This window comes from Lytechinus pictus, chromosome 16 (assembly GCF_037042905.1).
Source record: "Lytechinus pictus isolate F3 Inbred chromosome 16, Lp3.0, whole genome shotgun sequence".
Classification (NCBI taxonomy): Eukaryota; Metazoa; Echinodermata; class Echinoidea; order Temnopleuroida; family Toxopneustidae; genus Lytechinus; species Lytechinus pictus.
Genome location: NC_087260.1, coordinates 24,314,835 through 24,340,779, shown reverse-complemented (window position 1 = coordinate 24,340,779; position 25,945 = coordinate 24,314,835). Strand labels below are relative to the sequence as shown.

The window sequence follows — 25,945 nt, the reverse complement described above, 5'->3', positions numbered from 1 at the left end:
ACCCACTATATTACAAATGCAATCTTCGCAGCTATGGTCAAGTGATGGCGTATTGACCTATCACTGATTCGAATCTACATAACCTATGTAATATAATCTCATCTTGAGGGATATCTTAGACAAAAACTTGTAGCAGTGCAAAATATACCAAACACCCCTTATTTTACAATTTTTAAAATACAAAGCAACATATACCTGTATGCCGTACCATACACATGATACTAATGATAATAACGAAAACATCTATAACTCTAATAATAGGCAGGGATATAGTCGAGGCCGGCCTCAAGGCCACATTTTGCCGGCCTGATCAGAGTCCCATGTACAAATTCTATAGGAGAATGTTTTCTCTACCAGCCTCGTGACCCAGAAGTATCGGCCTTGACTACGTCCCTGCTGTTAAATAGGACATAATAATTTGTACCCACTGTAAACAGAAATGACCCTGCCAAATTTAATTACTTTATTCTTTTAATTTCTGCAAATTTCTTGAATGTATGATATACCTTACTTATAACATCATGAACTGAAGGCCACATGACTTCATGTGAGTTTCATACTAAAAATCATATCTTATTTTCATTTTCCTTTTCTCCTTTTTTCTATCAGAGCTCCTTTACATGCATATGAATGTACAGACAAGGGAAAATTTAAGGAGCTGTTATCAATGCACCCAATTACTAGTCTTCCCTCTGAAGCCGAGATTGAGCAGGATTTAACTTGGTTGAAAATATTCATAAATTAAATCCACAAGAAATTCTTGTTGGCCCAACAATGACTAATATTTGCAAATTTATTTCTGTTTTCAACTATTGTTTAGATGATGCAATGTGACCATACTACTGCATAAAAATATTGATTTGCCGATTTTATTCTCATATCAGCGTTCTTTGCAGCTAAATAGTGTCGAGACATTATTTTGAATGAAATCAACATGTTTTATAAAGACAACAAAAATTGCATCTTTCTGGAGGAATACCTGGGTATATGAAAGTTCATATTAGTAGTACACACTTTGTCAAGGTTTTCAATATTTCATTTCAAATAGGTCATAATAATCCAATCACAATATAAATATAGTACTTATATTACCCATGATTCCTCATTCCCAAGCCAGATATTCTGCACAACCTGCTCCAAGGTTGGACTGAAGAGCTAACCGTACACCATGCCTAACGATAGCATCTTGCATCCAGGGTTCCCAGCGTAATTCTCTGATATTTCTGTGATTTTTCCCTGATGAAGTTTAAAAATTCCCTGATAATTATTAAAACCCTGTCCCAGTTTTGAATGTTTTTTAAGTTGTTGCAGTGAATTACGTGTAAAAAAACCCCATAAAACCACCATAACCAGTCATTCAATGGATGATGTTTTGATATGCAACAAAATATAGCAGAGTCTGAATGATTACCGTGCTTTCAGCTTTGGGGCCGAAAAAATTCCCTGATTTTTTCCTTCATTTGAGGCATTTTCCCCTGATTTGAAGTATTTTTTAAAATCAAAATCCCTGATTTTTCCCTGACTTGAAAAGAGTAAAATAATTTTCCCTGATTTCCCTGATGGGCTGGGAACCCTGTCTCACATAAACCAGACATACAATCCCCAAAACAATTATTTTATAGCCCCTCCAAATTAGCTCTGATGACAATGATATATTTTTTTTAGCTCCAGATATCCTCCAAAATGGGGTTGGCAATGAAATTGATGCCCTTTAGACCCTCCTGGGCTCCGTAACACAAAGATTAGCGATCAATCGCTAAATGAACTTATCAATCAATATCAATGTTACACGCGCATTAGGTTTAAAATACTGACCAGGGACCAATCAGTGCGGTTCTTTCATATTTGCAATTCATCGCTAATCTTTGTGTTACGGAGCCCAGAAAAACTATGAAAAAGGTGCTACCCCTGAGATTTCTCATGCATCAAAAATTGTAAACTTCACTTAAAACATGAAAGACAAATGGTCCCTTAGAAAAAAAAACACATGAAAACAGAAAGTCACATGCATAGGTGGATGAGCATGCAGTAAGGGATGAATGAGAGAAGGGCTATACCACAACAAATCCTTTTAAGCTACTGGTTAGGATTCTTTCCTTTGGATTTTTGTTTCTGCTTATCTTTATACTTCACTACATCCTCAGTTCCAAAATGACGAACGATCTCTACCTTATACATATTCAACGAGAACAGCGCCGGAATACGATCCCGAATGCCCATGCGAAAATAACTACGATCCTTCTCCGCGTTGCATACATAGTTTGGAAATAGGTACGGAGGTTCATTAAGGTCAAGGTGGGGAGAGAAACTCTTCACAAGTTTGTATGTGAACTTGACATTGATTCGACAGAAGAGGGCGTCTATAGATGCGGGTGCTACAACGTAGATCTCCTTTTTGAATGATGGCGACTCTCCTGCTGACTTGTCATCCCTCAAGAGAGAGCCGATCATCTGATGCATATCATAGCGGTCCATTGTACCGAGGTCATGGATTAGGAACTGGTGGGATGGGTGATGTGATCTTACACCTTGGGGTGGTAATGCTAGCAGGTATTCAGGTGGGGTAGGGGTATGATAGAAAACATAGTGGTACAATATGGGTTTATCAACGACAGGTGCCGTGACTGTCGTTTTAATGTCTTTGAGGGCTGGAACCATCCCACCCTGCAACACAACTCCAAATATCAATCCAAATAAAACATTCCAGACGATCCATGGAGCATTAGGCATACCTGTCGTAGGGTAGACCACATACTCTGCATAGAGGAGCACCAGAGGGATGATCAGGGGTAGCAGGAGTTTAGGATCTTGGTCTGGCAAGAGAGAGAAGACCAGAAGTGGGGTGGTGAAGACTAGTGCAAAGAATGCACGGCTTGTGGATGTAGAAAATGTCTTCCTACCCTTGGTATCTGTTCCGCTGTACACCAGGAAGATCTCTGAAATGAAACAGATGACAAGAGGGAAGAAGAGCAGTGGGAGATTGAACAGGAGATGGGCAAGTTTAGGTCTGATTTCAAGAGGAGCATCCAGGAAGTTGTACTGCAGGAAGTTCAGGGGCGCGACTGTCAAGTTCTGTAGCAACCCGGAGTTAAGATTCTCAAGGAGCTTATGAGGGTCGAGGAAGATCTCCGCATCAAGGGTTCCATAGAAAGTGGAATCGAGGATAAGAAGGAAGGTACCCATTGTGATGATACCAGGTAGCAAGGATGCAAGGTTGTGTAAGACTGTTCTGAGAGCTCCGGAGCTTAACTGGGAAGCAGATCCAGTAAGCCAGAAGGCCATAGGAATCAGGTAATAGATGAAGAAGGATGGATGGTTGAAGACGCCCTCCAAGACGAAAACGCCCAACCAAAAACCATGGTTAGGATCACTCTTTACCATCTTCTTCTTCTTCCCTTTCTCATCTTTGGATGACGTCTTTGGAACCAGCTGACTCTTACGAGAGTCCACTACCAAGAGAAGCAATAGAGCAAAGGTGCAGGCACTGATGACATGGGTCATGTTACGGGTCATGAAGACTAAAGTCACAAAGGAACTGGCGAAGATGACCATACAGGCTCCTGCATCTTGTCCTAAGATCGTGGCTATGTTGTAAACGCAGGAATCGCAGAGCAAGGAAACTGCGGTGATCGTCAGGCGTGGGGCAATGAGAAGAGTTCGCTCATTAACAGTGACAAGTCCTATTTCACCCAATTTCCGGAGGACGTGGAAGCCAAAGCCAGCAGTGATGTAGGGAAAGAAAATGGTTGTCTGCGGTTTTGGAGTATCATATCCAGGAGCTGATGTGCTTGGAAACCCAAATATATGAGCTGAAATAGTGAACAACAAAATTGAAATCAATTACTTTATTTTAATCATTGTTTCTTCAAGACATTTATTGATTTGATGCCAACTGAAGGTTTCAGAAATTACAGAATTCAAGTCACTAGATTAATTCTATCTTGGTGTGAGATCAACAATGGAATTCACAAACATGGTTTTGACATTTGGATCCTTTTTCTGAATCCATGGATTACGCAGACTTCATGCATTACTTACACTTTATAAATCAGCATACCATGAGAAAGAGTTACTAAGGTTAGCACATTAATAAGCCCAATGTTAAATTGAATTAATTTACCAAAATCTAACATTAGCTCAAATAAAATGCAACTATTTCCAATTTTGGTCCTCCATTTATAAACAAGCAGTTTCCATTTATCAAATATTATCATATTTCAAAATGCTTCCTTAGTACATATATATCCCCTCAACAAGTACCCCCTCCCCCCCAAAAAAAAAAAAAAAAAACACCTTTACATTTGAAGAATTCAGATCACATAAAACGAATGTTGGAGAAAAGATACTAAAAATCTAAAATGTAGATGAAAAAAACTCAAGAAACAAACCCTCCATATGATTTTTTTTTCTTCCTTCTTTTGACATGTTAAGGCCTAAACACATCATCATGCCTTTTGTATATTAAACTTTTAGACCTGTTTATTTTGGAACCTAATCACCAGCATAGTTGAGTGTCCCCAACAACTCCTGACGTAGTTAAATATCATATATTTACCAGCAAGTTTGTCTGTTCCCTCAAAGAATTCAGCAGGATCCACATAGCTCTTTTGAGGCCAGATACACCAAATGAAGCGAAGTACAACAAGACCAAACCAAAGCTTGTAGACATTACCCATCTTGAAATGTAACTGTAACAGAGAGAAGAGGGATTGGTACAGAAAGTGGGAAACACTTAATAAAAATGCTACTGAGTTTATTCATACTAATTACCTTGTGCATTGAATGAGTGGCAAAAATTATAAAATTACAATAAAGCACAGCAACACCTCTCTCTCTCTCTGAAGATTAATGAGTAAATCGCAGTCAGTGCTCTACAATAAATCTTGTCCTTAGTTACTAACCCCTGTATACTGTAATAAGGTTAATTAACCCGTTGATATTCATCTACTCCTCATTTCCCTCCTCTTCAATTCCACTCTACCACTTTTAGACAGTTTCCTAGAGATGATAAATGAATATTTTTGATAAGAATCATTAAAATCAATGAAAATAACATTAAAAACACTATTTAACTGTCTAATTACTCCTCGTGATCCGAGTCCCTTTCCTGTGTTGAGACTGCCAATTTTTCAACTGCCAGTTATCCAAGTCCCTTCCTATGGGAAATTGGTAGTCTAAACGCGGGAAGGGGACTTGGATCACGAGGAGTGATTAGACAGTTAAATAGTGTTTGCAGTGTGATTAATTTTGTTTTATTTAGTGTTTTTTATCATTGTTTCATCAACTTGGAATAATATACAGCCACAGAAGAGAAAAGAAATACTATTTTTTGTTGTTTGAAAGGGTGTCCGAGTCAGTTGTTATTGTGTCATTAGGAAAACGTGTGGTGGAAGGAAGTCCCTGTTCAGTGAGAAGCTTCACACCGTTCACATCGCGAACAATAGATTTCTTTTGAAAATCTTTCGTGGATTCATTGAATGATATATATTGCTGATAATTTGAGGTGTGTCTCAAGTTTCTCCCCAGCTCAGTGACTTGGATGACGATAAGGCCGAAACAATATCAAATACTTTTTTTGTAGGACATCAAAGTAATTTTTTGTATCTTAACTCAATTTTAGAGGGCATTGTCCTAGATTCCTGGTTAAGTCACCACTCCACTCCGGAGCTCCCTGGGGCCTGTTGCATGAAAGGGTCTTTCGTAGAACCATTCTACGTAAGAACGAGATATCGCTCAACTGTTTCACAAAGCCGATTTGGGCGATACGAAGAATGGTCCTTGGAAAGACACCTCCAGACATGTCCTACGTAGGCATGATCTTCTTTGCACACCGCCCGCCACCGTCGGCATTGACAGAAAATGCATTTACGGCAAGCCACACTGACATATCACCTCTAAACATTTTTTTGGTTGCACTCTGATGCATTTTATCTGGGATAGCGCCAAGTTATTTTTATATGGGGGCTAGTTGTCATCAATTTCAGGTCGTCTTTTTTGCACGGCAGGACGACCAAAAACGGATGTCATTTTAACTTCTCCGGGGTACATGTATTATTCCCGGGGGTAATGTATAGGGCCAAATATTTTTTTAAATATGTTTTCTTCTATTCTCCCTCCGTCTTATCCCCACCCCTTTTCTATTAAAAAAATAAACTTGAAATACTTGGAATGGGTGGCACTATATCTCTTTAGCCGACCCCTCATGCTTTCTCATTATAGATAAACAACAAATTTCTTTAAAAGAAATTATGTAAGGTAAAAAACGTGTTCAATAACATTCAGCAAAACAAAAACAAGACAAACAAAACTAAGATGTTAAACATGCTAAATGATTTATTTATTTTTATTTTATTTTCATTATAATTATTTTTTTTTGCTGAGATTTATTTTAATCAATGAAAATTAATTGTTGGATTTGAAACAGTGAAACAAAACAATAAACCTGCAGCTAATATTGAATTTAAGATACAGATTAAGCATAAAGGTTACGAATCCATCACAATCATTACAAATGAAGATAAGTTTATTAAAGAAAAGATTATGGAAAGTCCATACGAAGAGGCGCATTTTAAATCTTAGGGTAGGCCCCTTTCGGCCCTTATGTCATAGCACATAGTCTCTATACTCCTTAACTTTGAAATGTTGAACATATATATATTTTTATGTTATTTCTTAAACCTTATATTCTTATATAAACTTCCATAAATTTTGTGATCATCTTTAAATATGACCAGCGTTTATGATCGTTGTCATATTTAGCATTATTTCTGTAAAAGTATTTTTTCCATTGCGGATTGATTAACACCTTTTTCTATGTTTTAATTATTATTGCAAAGTACTACTTTATCCACTTGGACATGTTTGCAGCAATTTTCATATTTTCATTTTCTTCTGTTACTCATCATGCAACTGAGGTATGTTTATACTCTAAACACTCACATTTGTATTTCTTGCGTTATATCTGACAAATAAAATAAATAAATTAGATTTTTCACATGCAGCCTCTCATATTTTCCTTTTTAGTCTCATACAATCAGATACTGTTGATTTTGTTTACTCCATTCAAACCCTATATTTACCTCAACAAATAACATATTAACGCATAATTTGCAAAATTATCATTATATACATTACAAGTATTCTATAAAAATACAGAATATTGAACTAATAAATGTCGAAATTACTTAGTCAAATAAATTTTTATGTCGGACAAGGGTCTCTTTCGTTGAAATATCAATAAAAGGTGTCTCTAAAAAGACACCGTGTTCTAAATTAGGGAAATAATGAAAATTTCGATTTTATTTAGTTATGTTTGTGAATCTTTAAAGTTTTTTCTCTTTTAACCTCATAAAGTAAGCTCCATACATCAATTCTACTATCAGTAATAAATAAAACATTATTTGATCTCCTTTTATTGAAATATCGGATTTTATGTAAAGTCGTCATTCAGAAATAAAAGGTTCAGGTGACGATGAAGACTAAATATTTTTCCGATACTATCGATATCAAACGATGTCGCGGACTTGGAAGACAAAATTGCCTTCGTGAAACAGAAAGTGCTGATTTGTCGCCAATCTTCCTATCTCGGAAGAATGGTCCTAGGACGTTCCTACGTATCGCTCATCTCGTCATGCAACAGGGGCCTGTTGCATGACGAGATGAGCGATACGTAGGAACGTCCTAGGACCATTCTTCCGAGATAGGAAGATTGGCGACAAATCAGCGCTTTCCGTTTCACGAAGGCAATTTTGTCTTCCAAGTCCGCGACATCGTTTGATATCGATAGTATCGGAAAAATATTTAGTCTTCATCGTCACCTGAACCTTTTATTTCTGAATGACGACTTTACATAAAATCCGATATTTCAATAAAAGGAGATCAAATAATGTTTTATTTATTACTGATAGTAGAATTGATGTATGGAGCTTACTTTATGAGGTTAAAAGAGAAAAAACTTTAAAGATTCACAAACATAACTAAATAAAATCGAAATTTTCATTATTTCCCTAATTTAGAACACGGTGTCTTTTTAGAGACACCTTTTATTGATATTTCAACGAAAGAGACCCTTGTCCGACATAAAAATTTATTTGACTAAGTAATTTCGACATTTATTAGTTCAATATTCTGTATTTTTATAGAATACTTGTAATGTATATAATGATAATTTTGCAAATTATGCGTTAATATGTTATTTGTTGAGGTAAATATAGGGTTTGAATGGAGTAAACAAAATCAACAGTATCTGATTGTATGAGACTAAAAAGGAAAATATGAGAGGCTGCGTGTGAAAAATCTAATTTATTTATTTTATTTATCAGATATAACGCAAGAAATACAAATGTGAGTGTTTAGAGTATAAACATACCTCAGTTGCATGATGAGTAACAGAAGAAAATGAAAATATGAAAATGGCTGCAAACATGTCCAAGTGGATAAAGTAGTACTTTGCAATAATAATTAAAACATAGAAAAAGGTGTGAATCAATCCGCAATGGAAAAAATACTTTTACAGAAATAATGCTAAATATGACAACGATCATAAACGCTGGTCATATTTAAAGATGATCACTTAATTTATGGAAGTTTATATAAGAATATAAGGTTTAAGAAATAACATAAAAAATATATATGTTCAACATTTCAAAGTTAAGGAGTATAGAGATTATATGCTATGACATAAGGGCCGAAAGGGGCCTACCCTAAGATTTAAAGTGCGCCTCTTCGATGGACTTTCCATAATCTTTTCTTTAATGAACTTATCTTCATTTGTAATGATTGTGATGTATTCGTAAGCTATAGGCTTAATCTGTATCTTAAATTCAATATTAGCTGCAGGTTTTTTGTTTTTTTTCACTGTTTCAAATCCAACAATTAATTTTCATTGATTAAAATAAATCTCAGCAAAAAAAATAATTATAATGAAAATAAAATAAAAATAAATAAATGATTTAGCATGTTTAACATCTTAGTTTTGTTTGTCTTGTTTTTTTTTTGCTGAATGTTTTTTAACACGTTTTTTACCTTACTTAATTTCTTTTAAAGAAATTTGTTGTTTATCTTTAATGAGAAAGCATGAGGGGTCGGCTAAAGAGATATAGTGCCGCCCATTTTAAGTATTTCATGTTTATTTTTTTTATAGAAAAGGGGTGGGGATAAGACGGAGGGAGAATAGAAGAAAACATATTAAAAAAAATATTTGGCCCTATACATTACCCCCGGGAATAATAAATGTACCCCGGAGAAGTTAAAATGACATCCGTTTTTGGTCGTCCTGCCGTGCAAAAAGACGACCTGAAATTGATGACAACTAGCCCCCATATAAAAATAACTTGGCGCCATCCCAGATCAAATGCATCAGAGTGCAACCAAAAAAATGTTTAGAGGTGATATGTCAGTGTGGCTTGCCGTAAATGCATTTTCTCTCAATACCGACGGTGGCGGGCGGTGTGCAAAGAAGATCATGCCTACGTAGGACATGTCTGGAGGTGTCTTTCCAAGGACCATTCTTCGTATCGCCCAAATTGGCTTTGTGAAACAGTTGAGCGATATCTCGTTCTTACGTAGAATGGTTCTACGAAAGACCCTTTCATGCAACAGGCCCCAGGCCCCTGGGTTACACTCCATCATGTCCATTCACACTGCCGTTTCGTCAGCGGCGGTGACTTCTTTCCTCTCCCATTCATTGACTTTGCACACAACGAGCGCACACCCACTGACACACACGAAAAGAGAGGTGACTTATTTCAGGATAAGACCTTTTAGAGCCCCCTAAACTCACATTTCCAATGCAACAACTGCTAAGTCAGCTCAGTCACAGACACAATCACACACACGCACAGATAAAATTTTTAAAACATGAACTGACGAAGGAAGTCAACAGATGGGACTGTAGTCAATGACCGTTCGCAAGAACCTCAACAATTTTTTGTCAATTTAATACCCTAGGCCTAATAGTACACTGGCGTGATTGTAAAATTTACTGTCTTGGGTTTGAATGCACGATCCACCCCCGAGAACGTAAAGAAATTGAAAACTTAATACCTACAAAAAGCTACAATTGGCAAGTTTACTTACAAATTTCCAGCTACCTGTGCAACGAGTGGACACTATGGTATCGCCAAGCAGTCAAGTACAGTCGGAGGAGTGAAAATAAATACATAATGCGTCATCAAGGTTCATATAAATTGGTAAATTAAAAAAGCCCGGAAAGGGGGCATTTTGTACTTGTATATTCAGAGGCGTAACAAGCTAAAGATTTACAGGGGGAATAGCATTGTACATTGGGAAAAATTTGGATTAAAAAATCACAAGTGAGAACATCCATCCTCCATCAAGAGAAAATTTTGAATTTCTTAAAGTGACAAAAACTGCTTTGAAATTTTGAATTTTTTAAAGTAAACAAAAACTGTTTTGAATTCATTTTTGATAGCTTGTATAAAACAAATTGAATAGATTACCACAGAGCATAAGATCCAGCCCAACACTGCCAATATTAAAAAAAGCATGTCGAAAATTCTTATTTGAGAGCGCGGCTTGCAAAATGTCTTTTGTTTACTTTCTAGTTTATCATTGTAAATATATTTGTATTATTCTAGTTTTGTTTGTATGTTTGCTTTATGATCAATATTTCTGCTATAATGTTTTATATATCTTACTTTGTTTTTTTATGTTCTTATATTAATTTCATTAAGGGGCCCCTTTCACAAGCTCTGCTTCTATGGGATCCCAAACCTTTTATGTTATATTCTCTATGCCAACCTTTGTACTGAATATTTGTATTATATCACCTGATTGGTTTGAATAAACTTATATCACTAAGTGAATAGACCTATATAATATTTTATGAAAGATTTTGACAGCATTTTCCGAAATACCTATATCACCCTTTTCTTCCATTTTCTTTGTTTCAGAATTTATTATTTTTAGAGTGGGCATGTGCCCCCCCCCCCCCCCAATTGGCCAAACACCTATCTACTCGTTCTGATATTAGGACCGAGTCCTGATTGACATTATTTATAAATGAAGTTCATCCTGAAAATAAGTTGGTTTTGAGAAAAATATTGGTGAAGTTTTCATGAAAACAATGATTTTATGCATACTATTTTTATTTGTAACATCTCCGACAGGCAGCTTCAATTCTAATGAGTATTGTGTCCTAAGAAATGAATATGGTTTTGTTTGTATGGTGGATATCAGCTACTTTCACATTTCATAACCCCTTCTATAAGCATGTTCCATTGAAAAATGAAATTGCTGGGATTTATATCACATGATATAGACCTATAGGGGAGTTACTCTCACATTATAACATCACAAATTAAAAACTTAAAAACTTTATATAACTATCTTATTCTCTGATGGCTTTTTCACAAACCTGCACCAATATTTTTCTCAAAATTTTCTGCTTTGATTAAGACAAACTTATTGCCAGGGACATCTTCCCGTTTAAAGGTCAAGTCCATTCCAGCAAAAAGTTGATTTGAATCAACTAAAGAAAAATCAAACAAGCACAATGCTGAGAATTTTATCAAAATAAAGTATAAAACAAGAAAGATTTTTACTTATATTCACAAACAGGGCCTACGCACAACATAGGTGATATTTAAATGAGAGTCAATGATCGTCATGCACTATTTTTTTTTTTTTTTTTTTTTGGGGGGGGGGGTATTGTAGAATATGCAAAGTAAGAAACAAAATTGATTCCTCCCTGTTAATGAGGAATTGTCATTGTAATCTAATGGAATTTAACAGTCTCATTGTAATCTGCAAAAAATCAAATATTGTAGAATTCACAAATAAAATACAAAAGAAACAGGAGTGAAATCCGCAATCTCTGATTTCCTTATATCAAGTTTAAAAGAAATTTTCAGCATTATGCTTATTTATTTTGTCCTCTTTTAAAAAAATCAAATTCAATATGTTATTTGAATGGACTTGATCTGTAAGTGAACTAATTTCACTTGCAAAAATTATTATTAATATTTACATTGGTGGATCCAGCGCCCCTATGTTTTAAGAATTATCAATTGAGAATGCATATTGATAATATCAAGATCTAATAAAATTGAATCTGCACCCCTCCCCCATTTTCAAATCTGCTATTTGCTATGTGTGCTCCCTTTATTTCAAAATCTTGAATCTCACCCTCTCACACTATTTATTAAAGAACATTCATTTTTCTCTCAACACTCAATATCTCTCTCAAAAAAGTAAAGACTTCCATACAATAGCCTTGATCATTCAGGACGATAGTAAAGGGAATTGAGTTATTGACTGACCTCAGGGAGATATATTGCTTGAATAAAACTGACTATATATATACCCAGGTGAGGTAAATGGGTACCGGCAGAAAGCAATTCTCTCAAAAAGCTGTGAGCACCGGAATTGGTAGAGAAGCTTTGCAGGGTAATATAGGAGCGCCTTTAGAACCTAACAATGTGAATACGTGCTCTACATAAAAATCATATATCATTTTTACAATCATATTTCTGTAAAATTCAAAAATTGTAAATTTCTGTCAATTTGTAACTTTTCCAAGGGGTTTAACATGAGAATAACTTATTGACTGGTCAATATTGGGGGGAAAATAAAATGGGCAATGAATAGTTCATGTTGCTCTACTTATACAGTAGCTCAAAAGAAAAAAAATAAAGGGAATTTCATGCAATATGTCATTCATCTCTCCCCCACCTCTGGAAAAGCAAAAAGTACACTTCCACAATCATATTCATCTTTTGACCAACACATAACTTATGTACAAGGAATAAAAGTACATTTACACAATGATTTGATGTTGACATAATTTGGTTTATTCTGTAAAATTCTGAGCATTTGGCTTACAAGAGGGGATAATAACAATAACAATAATAATGATTAAAAAAGAGGGCAAATCACAAGAAAATAAAAACAGAAAAATTATACCTTCTCAGTTTGTTTTGTCAGTAAGGAAGTAAGAGACATACAATAACAAACAGCTAGTAAAGCAAACAGACATTACATACAAATATATATTTATCACAAGTATATTCACAATAAAGTTAGAAAATTTACATATTCTTAAAAGTACACCTAAAAGAGTCTTTATTTTCATGTAAACTTCAATCATTATAATACATCAGTTAACAACGCATATCAGCTTGTACAGTCAAACGCCAACATTCATTTGTATTTGTAGTAAAAAGGGAGCTATTCAAAAACCAAACATAACTTAATTAGAAATTTACTTTAAGAACAAAATCATGATATTGCTAATGCAAAGATCAGAATTACCCTCTGTTATTGAAGAATATACAGGAATAAAGTTAAAAGCAGCCTTTTGTACAGTTATAGTACCAGTATAAGAAATTAAAATAGAGGTGACAAGTACATACACCATCAAAGCAAAGTAATAGAAGTCTTAAGAGATACTAATAATATTACTCATTTAAAAATGAAATAAATAATACTGTGTTTTTCTACAGGTTTACTATTTTCCTGAATTTTTCTCTACCAATACTGCTCAAACTCTACCTGAAACTACTTGACATAATATCAAGTGTCAGGAACAAAAAAGGATATCACATCAACCAATAATTCAGTAATTATTATGAAAAAATGGAAATAATATGAAAAATAAATTACTATCAATGATTTGGAAGGTTCTCACAAATAGGTATGTATGTGAGAAATTGTTTAATGTCATGATAATATTTTGAGAGGGCTTTGATTATTATTTTTTTAATAGATGTGAAAAGTTGATAAATATTACTGGTAAGTTGTTACATCAGAGAACTCCCATTCATTTCTATGAGGTATAGCATGCATAAATAAGCTTTGCTTCTACAAGAAAAAAACCCTTTCTCCTATTGTAGGAAAATATAAAGACTATATGTTTGAAAAAAAGGAGTATAATGCCAGATGCAAATGATTATAGGTTGGAAAGTAGCAATATACAATCACAGGAACACAAGAACATGTTAAAAACGCATTGAAGTGACTGCCCATGGATAATGCAGATAGTCATTTAATTCTCGCCGAGTTCTTTATGAGAAGATAAAATGCTTCTATCAACTCTTGCTTCCTCTTTCATTTTTTCAACACCAACACACAATGTTTTGTTTTTTTATATTTTTATTTTCATTTTTTCTCCATTAATTGAAATCTACAGCCTTGTTCTGTTTGGAGCAATCACCATGACAACGTAAAATGAGCTATACATTCAGACGGTTCGTTGTCAATTCACCATACACGATATAGCAGATTAGCTTTGTACATACTTTCTCACTAGTCTCCAACCCTCTCTCATTATCAATGCTTTCATGTTTTATGTACAAAATAAGTGCTGAGAAAGGTCACCTATCAAAATAAAAGCATACAGTGTTATGTTATACATACATAATTACATACATACATATTTCTGAACAGAAATTTTCTACATTTAAAGCTGTATCGTTTCAGATTGTGAAAATTTGTCTAATAATTGTAAAACTATGGTTACTGCTTGATATAAATACACTTTCATCCAATGTATACAAAGGTGAATAATGGCGTAAAAATAGAAAGAATGAGCAAAACCTGGTGTAGGTGCACCTATAATAGTGAACAAGATTAATGTCACCACAGAGAGATTTCAAAATATTAATCCATTTTAATTAGATACCAAATGCAATACTGCATCAGGTGTTGGAAAAAAAGGTAGAGTGGTGTAAAAATAAAAAATCTGAATAATGATTAGGTAATATCTGTGCAGAGCTCTTTAAATAGATTCTCCTTGGACTTGTTTTTTTTCTCCGTTGTTTAATTCTTGAATCAAATTTTCTGTAGTAGAATTTTTCAGTAGTAATGCGTAAAAACAGAAGCACCAAAAGAAAAGAGAAAACTCTACACTTTAAAAAGAAAACCCACATACTGAAATAAGCAGTTTGCTAATACTTAAATATGTATTTATATATATATCAGCTTTATTATGGCAGTTTACAGAACAGGATGTTTAATTTATCAAGATTAACTCAACACAAGTCATTATTTTGATAATTTTTATATTTCCTATCTTTTTGAATAAATAAAAGTACAAGAAAACCAAGTGATTTTAGTTTGTCGGCTCTAAAAAATTGGAGGGAAGGTGATATTTCTGAAAAATTCAATAAATAAGATCCTACCTCATCATACTTCACTCTCTCTCAATAATGCTTCCAAAATTTGGCAATTATATATTCACAAATTGACCACACTTATGATGGTCTATGGTTACTCATGCCCATAGAACAGATCAGTTTGAATCATTAATTCACAATTATTATACATTCTTTACAAAAATGAGTAGCCTAAATGGTATCATACATTTTTTTTGAAAATCCAAGATTACTGTTTTCTATTACAACATATCATACAGAAGTGCTTGAAGATTAGTTCACAGATTTGAATGGCAAAGCTTGTACATGGATAAATATGTTTAGAAATATATACCATCGATGCAAATATTCTAATGGTCCTTAAAATAGGTTTGCATAAAAATATCAGCACTGATTTTTGGGTGGAGATGGTTCAGATAATCAACAATGGATTTAATCACACCATAGAGCATTGTCACAATGCAGCAAATACTATCACACATATTATCTGAAAAGTTGTAGAAAATTGGCACCGCATCATAGTCAGTTTTATCTTTTGCTATAGAATCACTATCTGCATATAAAAACAAGTTTTTTTTTCTCGTATTTTTCACATTTAGTGCCCTAAAGGTTCATACATATTGCAGACAACAAATAACTGGTGTTTCAACAATTACTCTACATGCAATACACTTTGAAGCTTCTTCTCTTGTATGTAAAATAAAACGCACTTGCCTATATGATTTCAATGTGGAACTGGAAGTGCATATAAAGTCAGTGTCCAACAAGGGTGCCAGACCTGGGGCCCGTCGCAATCAAACGCAACTAAAAAAATCTTGTTTAACTTGATTTTCAGCCAATGAAGCACCCGCATTCAGGACTTACGCTTGATATTTTGAATTATGTTTAAACACATCTCTTTCTGCAACAGGCCCCTGGGGACGTTTCACAACGATCTAAGTATGACTTAGAGTCGCACTTAAATGCCGACGCATATAGGAACGCGCAATCATATTGATTGTGCGTCCTCTTGACACGATCTCACCATTGTGGTCATGCCGTTTATACCGCATGCAACTAGGCATTTAAGTGCAACTCTTAAGTCATACTTAAATCTTTGTGAAACACCCCCCTGGCTATTTTCTATTTTGGGGGGTTTGATTTGGTTAGATCATGCTCAAATCATGCTCTAATGAACATTCATCAATGGCTTTGTGAATTTGTGCACTTCAGCATCACTTTGAGTATCATGTGCTGATAGGCAGTAAGCAATACATTCAGTAAGACTTATATCACTGTGAATCACCACCCCTCTACACTTGAATATTGAAAGCTGAATCAATTGTCTGCAATTTGTGGGAACAATCTTTTTATTATTATTATTTTATCTCATTCTCTTTGAAAAATTGGCAATTACAAGAAATTTAATCAATTTTCAAGACATCAAATTTGTACATCCAGATCATAGTAAAAAGACTAATTTCACATTATTTTTTTAGTACATAGAATCAAAGCTTTCTATAACAATCTGTACATATTTCTGATCAATAGAAATTAAATCAGACAATGATTAAATTAGAGAAACACCTATAAAACAGGATGAAAAATTATAGAATGGACAGAATACTGCATAAAATGAATGATAAATCTCTGCATTTCATAGAGGTGGACTTCTTTGCAGTAAAAAAAAAAGTTGAATCATTTATAAAATAACAAGATACTTATCAATGGCTATCAGCTTTTGACAATGCAATGCTGTGTGGAACAATGCTGTTCTTTGGGTTACAAATGATTTATCAACATTACCAATATTTCTTTTTAAATAAAGCTCCTATCTTACTAAAATGGGAGAGACATATACCTACTGAATAGCCTAAGAAAGGCCTATTATTCAGAAAGCCAAGGGTGGAATTCTTTTACCTGTATCAGAAGTAATAAATCAATGTGTTAAGGGGTAGACAATATATATTTTCATTCATGACTAGGGTCATTATCTGTGAAGTTCACCAAATAAACATACCATGATGCAGAAGGGTTTCAATTATTTTGGTCCATATTAGTTGAGGGGTATGACATCATTTTAAGAATTATGGATCCCGCCAAATCATTAATGATGATTAAAAAAACAGATATTTCTTTGGTTTACATTAAGTCCGATCTAAGACTTGATCGTTTGCATAAACGAGTCTTCTGCCATTCATAGCTACTACAACCTTTCACCTTATCAATCAATATCAGCAGCCAATAAACAGTACTGTATTAAACCAATTAATATCAAAATCATGATCTGTTTGTACCTCAAAACTAGGGTTTAATGGGGAGGAAATAACAAAAGGTTATTAATAATGAAGAACAGGGCATTGTTTCACTAATTGAAAACAGGTTGGGTGACATTTGGCCCAGACGCAAATAGGAATTTCAGCCCCGCATACTATGACACTTCAATAACAATACTGTGACCTCATTACAAAAAAAAAGAATATATCATTTGAAAGGCAGTCTTTAAAAATGTTGTTTGATAAAATTTTATCTGATTGTGAAGCGGATTGTCTTATTGTTATGTTATTTTGGAAGACCAAATTATTTTATGTCCCATGAAATTTATTCCACTCACATCTTAGAATCTTTCCCGGTTATTTTCATCAAATGTAACATGTCAAGAGGAATTTTACCGCTTTCTTTTTTTTCTTCTTCTGAACAAATCACAATTTTCATTAAGTCTTTTCATTAGTACTATCATTTAAAGTTAAATTTTTCCTCTAGGCATGGTCTTCATGATTTTCTGTAACAAATTAAAATCTATGCAATATATCTGTCCAAATTAAGTTAGAGGATATGCATGTGTCTATATATAATATAAAAAAATCAAAATGTCTGCTTCTCAATGATAAAATAACAATACACCAAAAAAGAGAACAGACACTAAAAACAGGCACCTTAAGAAAAGTTGCAGCCAACAAAAAATGCAGTTCTATTTTCCTTGGATTGTCTAGGGATGCCGTTTTGTTGGAATCACTCCCCTTTTTTGCGTTCTCTCTCTCGTGACCTCATAGTCATGTGATACTGGGTGAGATCATGGAAGGGAGGTCCTGCAGCTTTTGGAAGTTGAGACTTTTCGTAAGGAGTCCAAATAAAAACATACAAAATGAAGAGGATGGTAAAAAAATAAAGTTTGGAACTATCACCATCTGAGGAGGGACGCCACAGTTGCCATGACAACACAAAGGAAAAGCGATGTGACTCTGTGGATGGCCGATGGTTCGCCCCCAGAGGGCAGTCTTGTAGGACGGTAAATAGGATCTTCAAATTCTGTACTGAATGGGAAAAGATTGTCGTCAGGACCCGTAGAGCCATCGCCTGACCCGCTACCGCTCCCTGAACCGCTACCATCTTCTAAACCCTCTGTATTAGGAGAAGGGGGAGGAGGCAAGAAGAGGGGATAAAGAGGAGAAGGGGGAGGGTAGCAAGATGAAAGAGGGGGTGAGAACAGAGATTAAGATGAAAGATGAATTGATGGATATACAGTGAAAGTAGGAGGATTGAGGATGAGGAGAGAGATGAAAAATAGAAATAAAAACATGTTCAAACCTTAGTAAAGTTAAATACATTCACACAATTATTAATTATACAATAATCATTTTCATTATCAATATCATCATCACCTTCATTACCATTACAATTATCATAATTTTCATCATTAACATTATTTTTATCATTTATGTCATAATTTATCATCTTAACTTCTTATTTTTATTGTAATTATCATCATCATCATCATCATCATCATCATCATCATCATCATCATCACCACCACCACCACCACCACCATTTTCTCATCAACATTCTAATTACTATGACTATTAGGATTCTCACTATCAAGTGACGAATCCAGCCGGTTTGATATACCAGACTATTTCAGTTGCCCAATTGTATATGTACAATAGTCGTCCCCTCAAAATTATCAATGGCCTGTTTCACAGACTTACAACTATGGCAACTTTGCCATTATTGCAACTTCATGGAATCCTTGATTGTGATTGGCTGCTGAGCCCTGTTACCATGGAAGCTACAATATTGGCAAAGTTACCAAAGCTGGGTCCTGTTGCATAAGTTACTATTATGGTCACTTTGCCATGCAATAGTAACTACCATGGCAACGATGCTCACCAGCCAATCAGAATCAAGGATTCCAGGGAAGATACCATTGGATGATGAGGTTACTATAATAGTAACTTATATGCCCAGAAGGTCTTCATGAAACAAGGCCCATGTTTAGTTTTCACTGATGTTATCCATCTACTTACGGTGATCGACAAATGGAACATCGTCTCCATTTTGAGCGAGTTGTAATATATCAATGATTGTCTCTAATCTTTCTTTCTGTATCCTGATGGATGCTACAGGTTTGGTTAACGCTACCATCACCTCCGGGTTATTCCTCTGGTTGGCAATACCACTGCCCACTATGTCTTGCTCGTACCTGTGAGGGCGCCATTAAAATTTAATCGATTAATATTCAGGAAGATACCTTGGTATCATTTCAAAGAGATACAGGGAATATAAAAAATTCCCAAACTAAGTGTATGGTTAATGACTCCTCTATACATAAAGGATATCATTTTAACAACCTGTACAAAGGTCAATATGTTTTCAGTTATAAAAGAACCTGTTGCTTATGAAAGACGTAGACAAGAAAAATAATCATTCAATTTATGCTCTAAGATAGCATCCTTTGGCAAGTCATATGTCTACATTTGCCACTCTCCACCCAGGTAAAAATAGGTACCCGGTAGGATGAGAAAACCTTTGAAGTATGCCTTGCAATTGAGTTTGGAAACTGTTATTGTTCCCCAGGGAGTGAAAAGGTGCATATATTGCATGTGGGCAACCCAAGATCCAATGACTGGGGTAATAATATATCTGTAAAGTGCTTAAAGACGTCATTATGATGTTTTACCCCACTGACAACTAAATTAAGAAATTCCCATAACTTTTGCAAAGGCCCCAACCGGCTCCAGTTGTCAGCAGATTAAGCATTACATGTATATGAAAGTGGATTATATTAGCTCCAATGCTTGAAGCTCTCACCTCCCAACTCTCTCTCCATTCCAACAATTATCCTCTGATGTCGATGTTACTTCCTCTGCTATACTGGTGTCATCACAGATCATGTAGGGCAGTGCCGACCAGAATGGACGACTGTCCCGTAGCCTCTTCAGGACATCCTTGATCAGACGGTCTAGATTGGTACCGGCCGCTGTAGTGGGGGCGGGGTACCTGTAACCACTCTGTATCAACAAGATATAGAGATCACAATAAATCAACCCTACATGCCTATTAGAATGATTAAAAAACTCAGAACTTTTGGAAGTTTGTGTTCTCATACCTACAAAGTTACGTCAAAAACCCTGTAAATTACTATAAAAACCCTCTACTATACTTATCGATTTTACTTCTAATCTGTCCAGATTTTTTAACAAGTTTCAGCCCCTCTGATAAAAACCCCTCCTATGTCTTTTGAGCATCCACACACACTGAATTTTATAAATTATGTATTTCTTACATTGCCTTTGAACATGCATATGCAATACATATTACAAACCCTCTCTGGTTTAAAGCCAATATGGAACAATCAATTTGTGAAGAGCACCATCTCAAGACCTTCACTACTCAAATAGTTCATGGAGTCTTACCCAGGATGCAACATTCTGATCATGTAGTCTCATAAAATACACTCACTACAATATCAAATGATTGAATACAGTATGCTTAGACGTATGTATTCTTGTTTTGCAATCAAGATCAATGTCCATCATTATTTTGTTTTTGTCAAACCAAAATTAACAACATTTATTATTTTATGAAAGGGTAGAGGTATCAAGACTATCCTTTGGCACATGGACCTATAACATGGGTTTGCCATGTGATTGAGCTCCTTTGGAGGACAATTTCCCCTTTAAACCTCTTTTATAATGATTTTTTTTAATGTTTCATCATCTTCTTACTGCTCTTTCTCCTTGCCCTCTCCTCCCTTGTCTTCCATTCAACCCTGATGATGTTGCTTTGGTTTCGTTGCTCTCGCTTTTCGGGACTTTCGACGGTACCACTACAGCCGGTGCTTCCGTGACGATTTCTCCTTCGTCTTCTTCCATCATGAGGTCTTCGTCAGCGGGAGCAGCAGGCTGCGACGCTCCGGTTTCTTCGGGATTAGTCTCTCTACGATTCCTCGACAGAGGTGGAATACCACATCCATTGAACACCTAAGTAAAATAAAATGAAACCGGGATTGTGATTTCAGACAAGCCAGTGATATAGAAAAATAATCAAGAAATTGCCATTTTCTATATAAAGGAGTTATTCAAATAAATTGTAATATAACATCTTATGAAGATTAGGTTAGAAAGAGAGAGAAAACAAGAAATTAAAAAAAAATTTAAAGTTTTGTGTTTCTTCATTAATGCTACCATTTACCAAAAAACTTTTGAAACATTGGAAGGCTCTATCATTTATTATGGCAACAATTTCTCTCATATTTCAAGTGATAATAAAGTAAAGTTTGGGTTCAATTTAGAATCTTTTGTTCATTAATTTTTGTTAATACAAGTAAGATTCAAGTATGCTATATGGGGTTACTTTAGATGGAGATCATCTAACTGTGTAGAATATGGATCAAGAATTCACAAAAGCCTTTAAAGAAGAATGCAAAACTACAATGGAACCAATGTCAACGGCTACATCAGTTTTGCTGTAGTGTTTTGTGCAAAGAATATACATTGATTGTACCTCCTTTGAAAGTCAACATTAAAGCTACAACCACGTGTGAAGTTAGGTTGAAATTTAGTTAGGATATTCTTAAGCTTTTGTCAAGGAGTGAAACCGATTGCTGTCTATTGTTTAAAGCAAAGACATTTCCAATGATCTGTGATGTGACGAATAGGATACCTCATAAATTGGCCTCATTACTGGGTTTCTGGGCGGGTGCAAAACAAAAACCCATGTTCATGTCACAAAGGGCTACAATAACACAAACAGGTGGCTTTGCAATTATCTGATTTATTTCACAAACAGATGCCAGTCTCTAACCCCATGGGGCCATACTATGTAACCCTCAAGGGTGTAGAGTGGCACCCCTGTCATGCATTCAGGGGCAGTTAAATTGGGGGGGGGGGGGCTAGTGATCAGAGAATAAATAAAAATAAAAGAAAAAAGGAGAAAGGACTGGAACATAGGATAGAAGAAGAAACATGGAAGATAAACAAAAATATTGAAACCAAATATGCAAGGATGTATATAATAACCATTGAATAATAAAATCACCTGTTGCTTACCCCCCCCCCCCTTCCATCATTAGACCTATCTTGTCCATACCCCTGACTACATTAACAATAACCTTTAACTTCAACTTTTAGAAATCACCTACATGTTAAGTCACTTTCAAAGCTTTGCTTTAATACATTATCAACTTTTTATGTCAAATCTACACTGAAAAATGAAATGCTTCAGGGGACTTGAACATCTACATCCAATCACATATTGTGGGCGAGGAGATTACTGGTGGAAAAAAATGACCTTTTGATATTTTCTTGTAAATCACTCGGTCCCATCTGTATATGGTGTATCTTCATTAAATCAGCATGAAAGCTGAATTTCAACATAAGAGCAAGGGGGGGGGGTTTCATGAAACAAATAGTTGGTGATTGTCACTGCATATTATTATAAGCTACTGAAATCCTTGCATCTGACTGGCTGACAGCAAATTTGTTAATGAAAATAGCTGTGTAAAACACTCCCCAGGTCCAGTAAGAGTATGGGTAATAGCAATATGGGGAGAGAAGAAAAGTGAGGGTGGGTAAAAACATGATGGAAAATATGGACAAAAATCATATGAACAAAAAATTAAAGAGAAAGTGAAAGCAAGGAGGGGGAAAATGACACAAAAAACAAAGAAAGCAGAAAATGGATACCACAAAATCAGCAAAAAAGAAAGCGAGACAGGAGAGAAAAACCTTCTATTTATTCAGAGGGAGTTGAAATCAGTATGAGTTGTTTACATATCACATCAAGTGGCATATCATGATCAAATCTACATGTTCAACAAGGCCCACGCAACACTTCTTCTTACAGCGGCTGGTCGGCAGACACAAACTGTGAAGTAGATATCAAACAATGGATCCTATCTAGACTGTTGTGACACATCTCTGGTAATTTTACCCTTTGTATATGATTCACTAAAGTGGTGTGAAACCAAAATACAGGAGGTGACAGCCAAGGGTTTAGAAACATTTACGTTTTTTATAAAAGAGATTCAATTAACTGTTCAGCATTTCCTTACAACATTTACATGATGCAGTGGCTGAGAAACAAAAATATTTTTTTCTCTTATCACAAAAGTGGATAATATTGTGTAACATTTAGAGACAATAGAATTCAACAGTTGACAGGTTATTATGTTTGTATGATACCAAAAGTATAGGCCTCTACTCTCTGATAAATTCTTATAAGGACGAGAATGTAGTATTTCAGCCTTTGTTTCATAAGGTCAAATTCAAATAACAAAAGAAATGTAAAATTTCCTTTTCTGTCATCAATGTCAAATATGCTGACACGCTTTTTCGTTCAACCATGGTAGTTACCCACCAAATATCAGATAAACTAACAAAAAAAAATTGGTGCCAGTGAAAGGAAAGATGGCCTGAATTATCTCCATCTATTTGCGGGATCAGAAGGGGTCCTGGTCCAGGTTACCATAGAAACCACATCGAACATTGGCAGACACCAGGCACCCCCTACAAAGATGATAATGTAATTTCATGGAGTTGGTTTCATTCCGTGTCTGTGTAAGCAAGAACCTGGTTTACCCCCATCCATCTCCTTTCAACTCCTTGTAATATATCAAATCTTGGAATACTGGAAAATGACAACAAAGGAATTATTTCTCAAATAATTTGTGTGAAGGAGAGCAAGGCAGATGTGGGTATAGCATCAGCTGGAAGACAACTCTGTTTAGAGTCAAGGTGACTCATTTTCCTTTTTACTAACCGCCCTTTCACACAGTAAAAAAATCGTAATTTGAATGATTCCAGTGAAAAATATGGCTAATGACGCATTTTTAGCACGTGTGAAACCAAACTAGAATGACGAATGCTAATCACAATCACGATTTCAAATTCTACTCCGGGGGTAAATTCCTGTTAAGTTTAACTCAAATTACGGTACAGATTTTATGTGTGAAAGGCTTGACCACCAAAACTTTTTTTTTTTTTTGGGGGGGGGGGGCTTACATGTCCTTTCATGCACTTCCGTAGATAATACAATTGTCATGCACTCATCGTATCGATGCAGTGCTTTGATTGACAAGTCACCAAGGACACATACCGCTTTCGCTCAGGAATTCAAATTCAAATCAGTTTTCGAGCGTGTGAAAGGCCCCAAAGTGTAAAAACTAAAAAGTCCCTTAAACTCAGTATTGAGTGATTGTCAGCTAATACCATACAATTCCAACTCAGATAAATTTAGAATCTCAGTAACTAATCTAAGAATTAGGGTTGACTCCCAGTTGACAACAGTCCAGGTCGAAGTTCAAAGTCAGCTTCCCATAACAATTATTATTTTGGCATCAGTCGTGAACTTGAACAATTTCAAGACAAATTTTCTCTCCAGTTGAGACTGTGTTCTACTTTTACAACAAATGAAATTACTAAATCAATGCCATTTTTATTTTCTTATATAAAATCTTCCAATCTAACTTGTTCTCAAAAGTTAACTCCAGAAAAATAGTCAGATGAAGACAAGGAGGGTATTTCATGAAACAAATCAGTGATTTTCACTGACTAGTTGTTATAAGCTACTGAAATACTTGCATGTTATTGGTTCAGAGAAAATTCTTCAACAAGAGTCACTGACAAGATAGAACCACTTGCCTCAGCTTACGTTGCCGTGCAAGAGTACAGCCTTAGAGCTTTCAACTTTTTTTTTCAAGCATTTGTCATCTACAATAAATACAACAAATTCTATTTGGTTATTACCATTGACCTTATGACCTCCATTACCATTATTGGTACGCAACAAATCAAAATGCCTCTTTGCCCTACAGCAAATACCAAACAATCTGAAGAAAATAAAATAACTTGTGATATCGATATAGGCATACCAACGGGGGAAAAATGTAGGCTAAATGAGTATAGGTGATGAAATAAAGGAGGCCCTCGCTTGCCAAGAAGGTGAATAAATATAGACATGAAAATATGTAATAAATTGTGTATCAGGATGAGAATTATGGTTCACTTTGAAGTTAGGATTTAATGTACAGATCCATCACAGAAAATCAGAAATTGTCTTCAACGCAAATTCCTGGGAACAATAATGTGATGGTTGAAAGAAAAATCATTAGTCTTCCACCAACAGCATAAGTGAGAGCTGTGTGTCTATTCTTTATAAATTAGTTCAGTTTAAATCAAAATTAAAAGTAAACCCACTTCATACAAGTTCTTATTTCCTTTTTCAGTCCCACTCCCTCTTTCATTTTTTGTCTCTCTTACTCTTGAAACTTGAATAAATCAAAAGAGTTCGATAGCAAGAGAAATGGGGCTCTATTTGAATGCAGTGTATTGTCATGCATTACTAAAGAAAGACCCATTTCTCCTCCACAAAATGGGCTAGGTGAATTTGAAAAAAAAATGGGCAGTAATCCTAGATGTTTATTCCTGTCTTTTCCCCAAGGGAAATTGTCTGGGTACAATGAGGGAAGGTGAGAGAAGGGAAGAGTGGGAGAAGGGGGTGGAGGACGGGTGAAAAGAGGGTGGGCGGAGGATCAAGTTTAGTTCAGGAGTAAATGTGCTTCAAGATATCGCTGA

The 25,945-nt window shown here is 35.2% G+C and overlaps 2 protein-coding genes across 2 annotated transcripts in view; both read right to left on the bottom strand.

Annotated features, from left to right (window-relative positions):
* Window positions 1–602: 602 nt before the first annotated feature.
* Window positions 603–10,136, bottom strand: LOC129278490 (GPI mannosyltransferase 4-like). Its single transcript, XM_054914637.2, has 3 exons — window positions 10,078–10,136; window positions 4,556–4,688; window positions 603–3,809 (listed from the first exon to the last, which is right to left on the bottom strand). The coding sequence occupies exons 2-3, from the start codon at window positions 4,674–4,676 to the stop codon at window positions 2,077–2,079; spliced, it is 1,854 nt and encodes a 617-aa protein (XP_054770612.2). The 5' UTR covers window positions 4,677–4,688; window positions 10,078–10,136; the 3' UTR covers window positions 603–2,076.
* A 2,653-nt stretch (window positions 10,137–12,789) lies between these two features.
* LOC129279228 (glypican-6-like) overlaps window positions 12,790–25,945 on the bottom strand; it is a 57,991-nt gene continuing 44,835 nt past the window's right edge. Inside the window, exons 6-9 of the mRNA XM_054915323.2 lie at window positions 21,098–21,352; window positions 20,181–20,380; window positions 19,397–19,572; window positions 12,790–18,494 (exon numbers count right to left, since the gene is read on the bottom strand). Of these exons, the coding sequence (XP_054771298.2) occupies window positions 18,274–18,494; window positions 19,397–19,572; window positions 20,181–20,380; window positions 21,098–21,352 (852 nt within the window). The 3' untranslated portion in view covers window positions 12,790–18,273. The remainder of the gene's footprint in view (window positions 18,495–19,396; window positions 19,573–20,180; window positions 20,381–21,097; window positions 21,353–25,945) is intronic.

Bases quoted from the DNA above. Each gene is read 5' to 3' on its own strand.
- LOC129278490 (XM_054914637.2), bottom strand. From the start codon at position 4,676: ATGGGTAATGTCTACAAGCTTTGGTTTGGTCTTGTTGTACTTCGCTTC. The intron at 3,810-4,555 runs GTAAATATATGA...TCACTATTTCAG, and splicing joins GGGAACAGACAAACTTGCTG to CTCATATATTTGGGTTTCCA.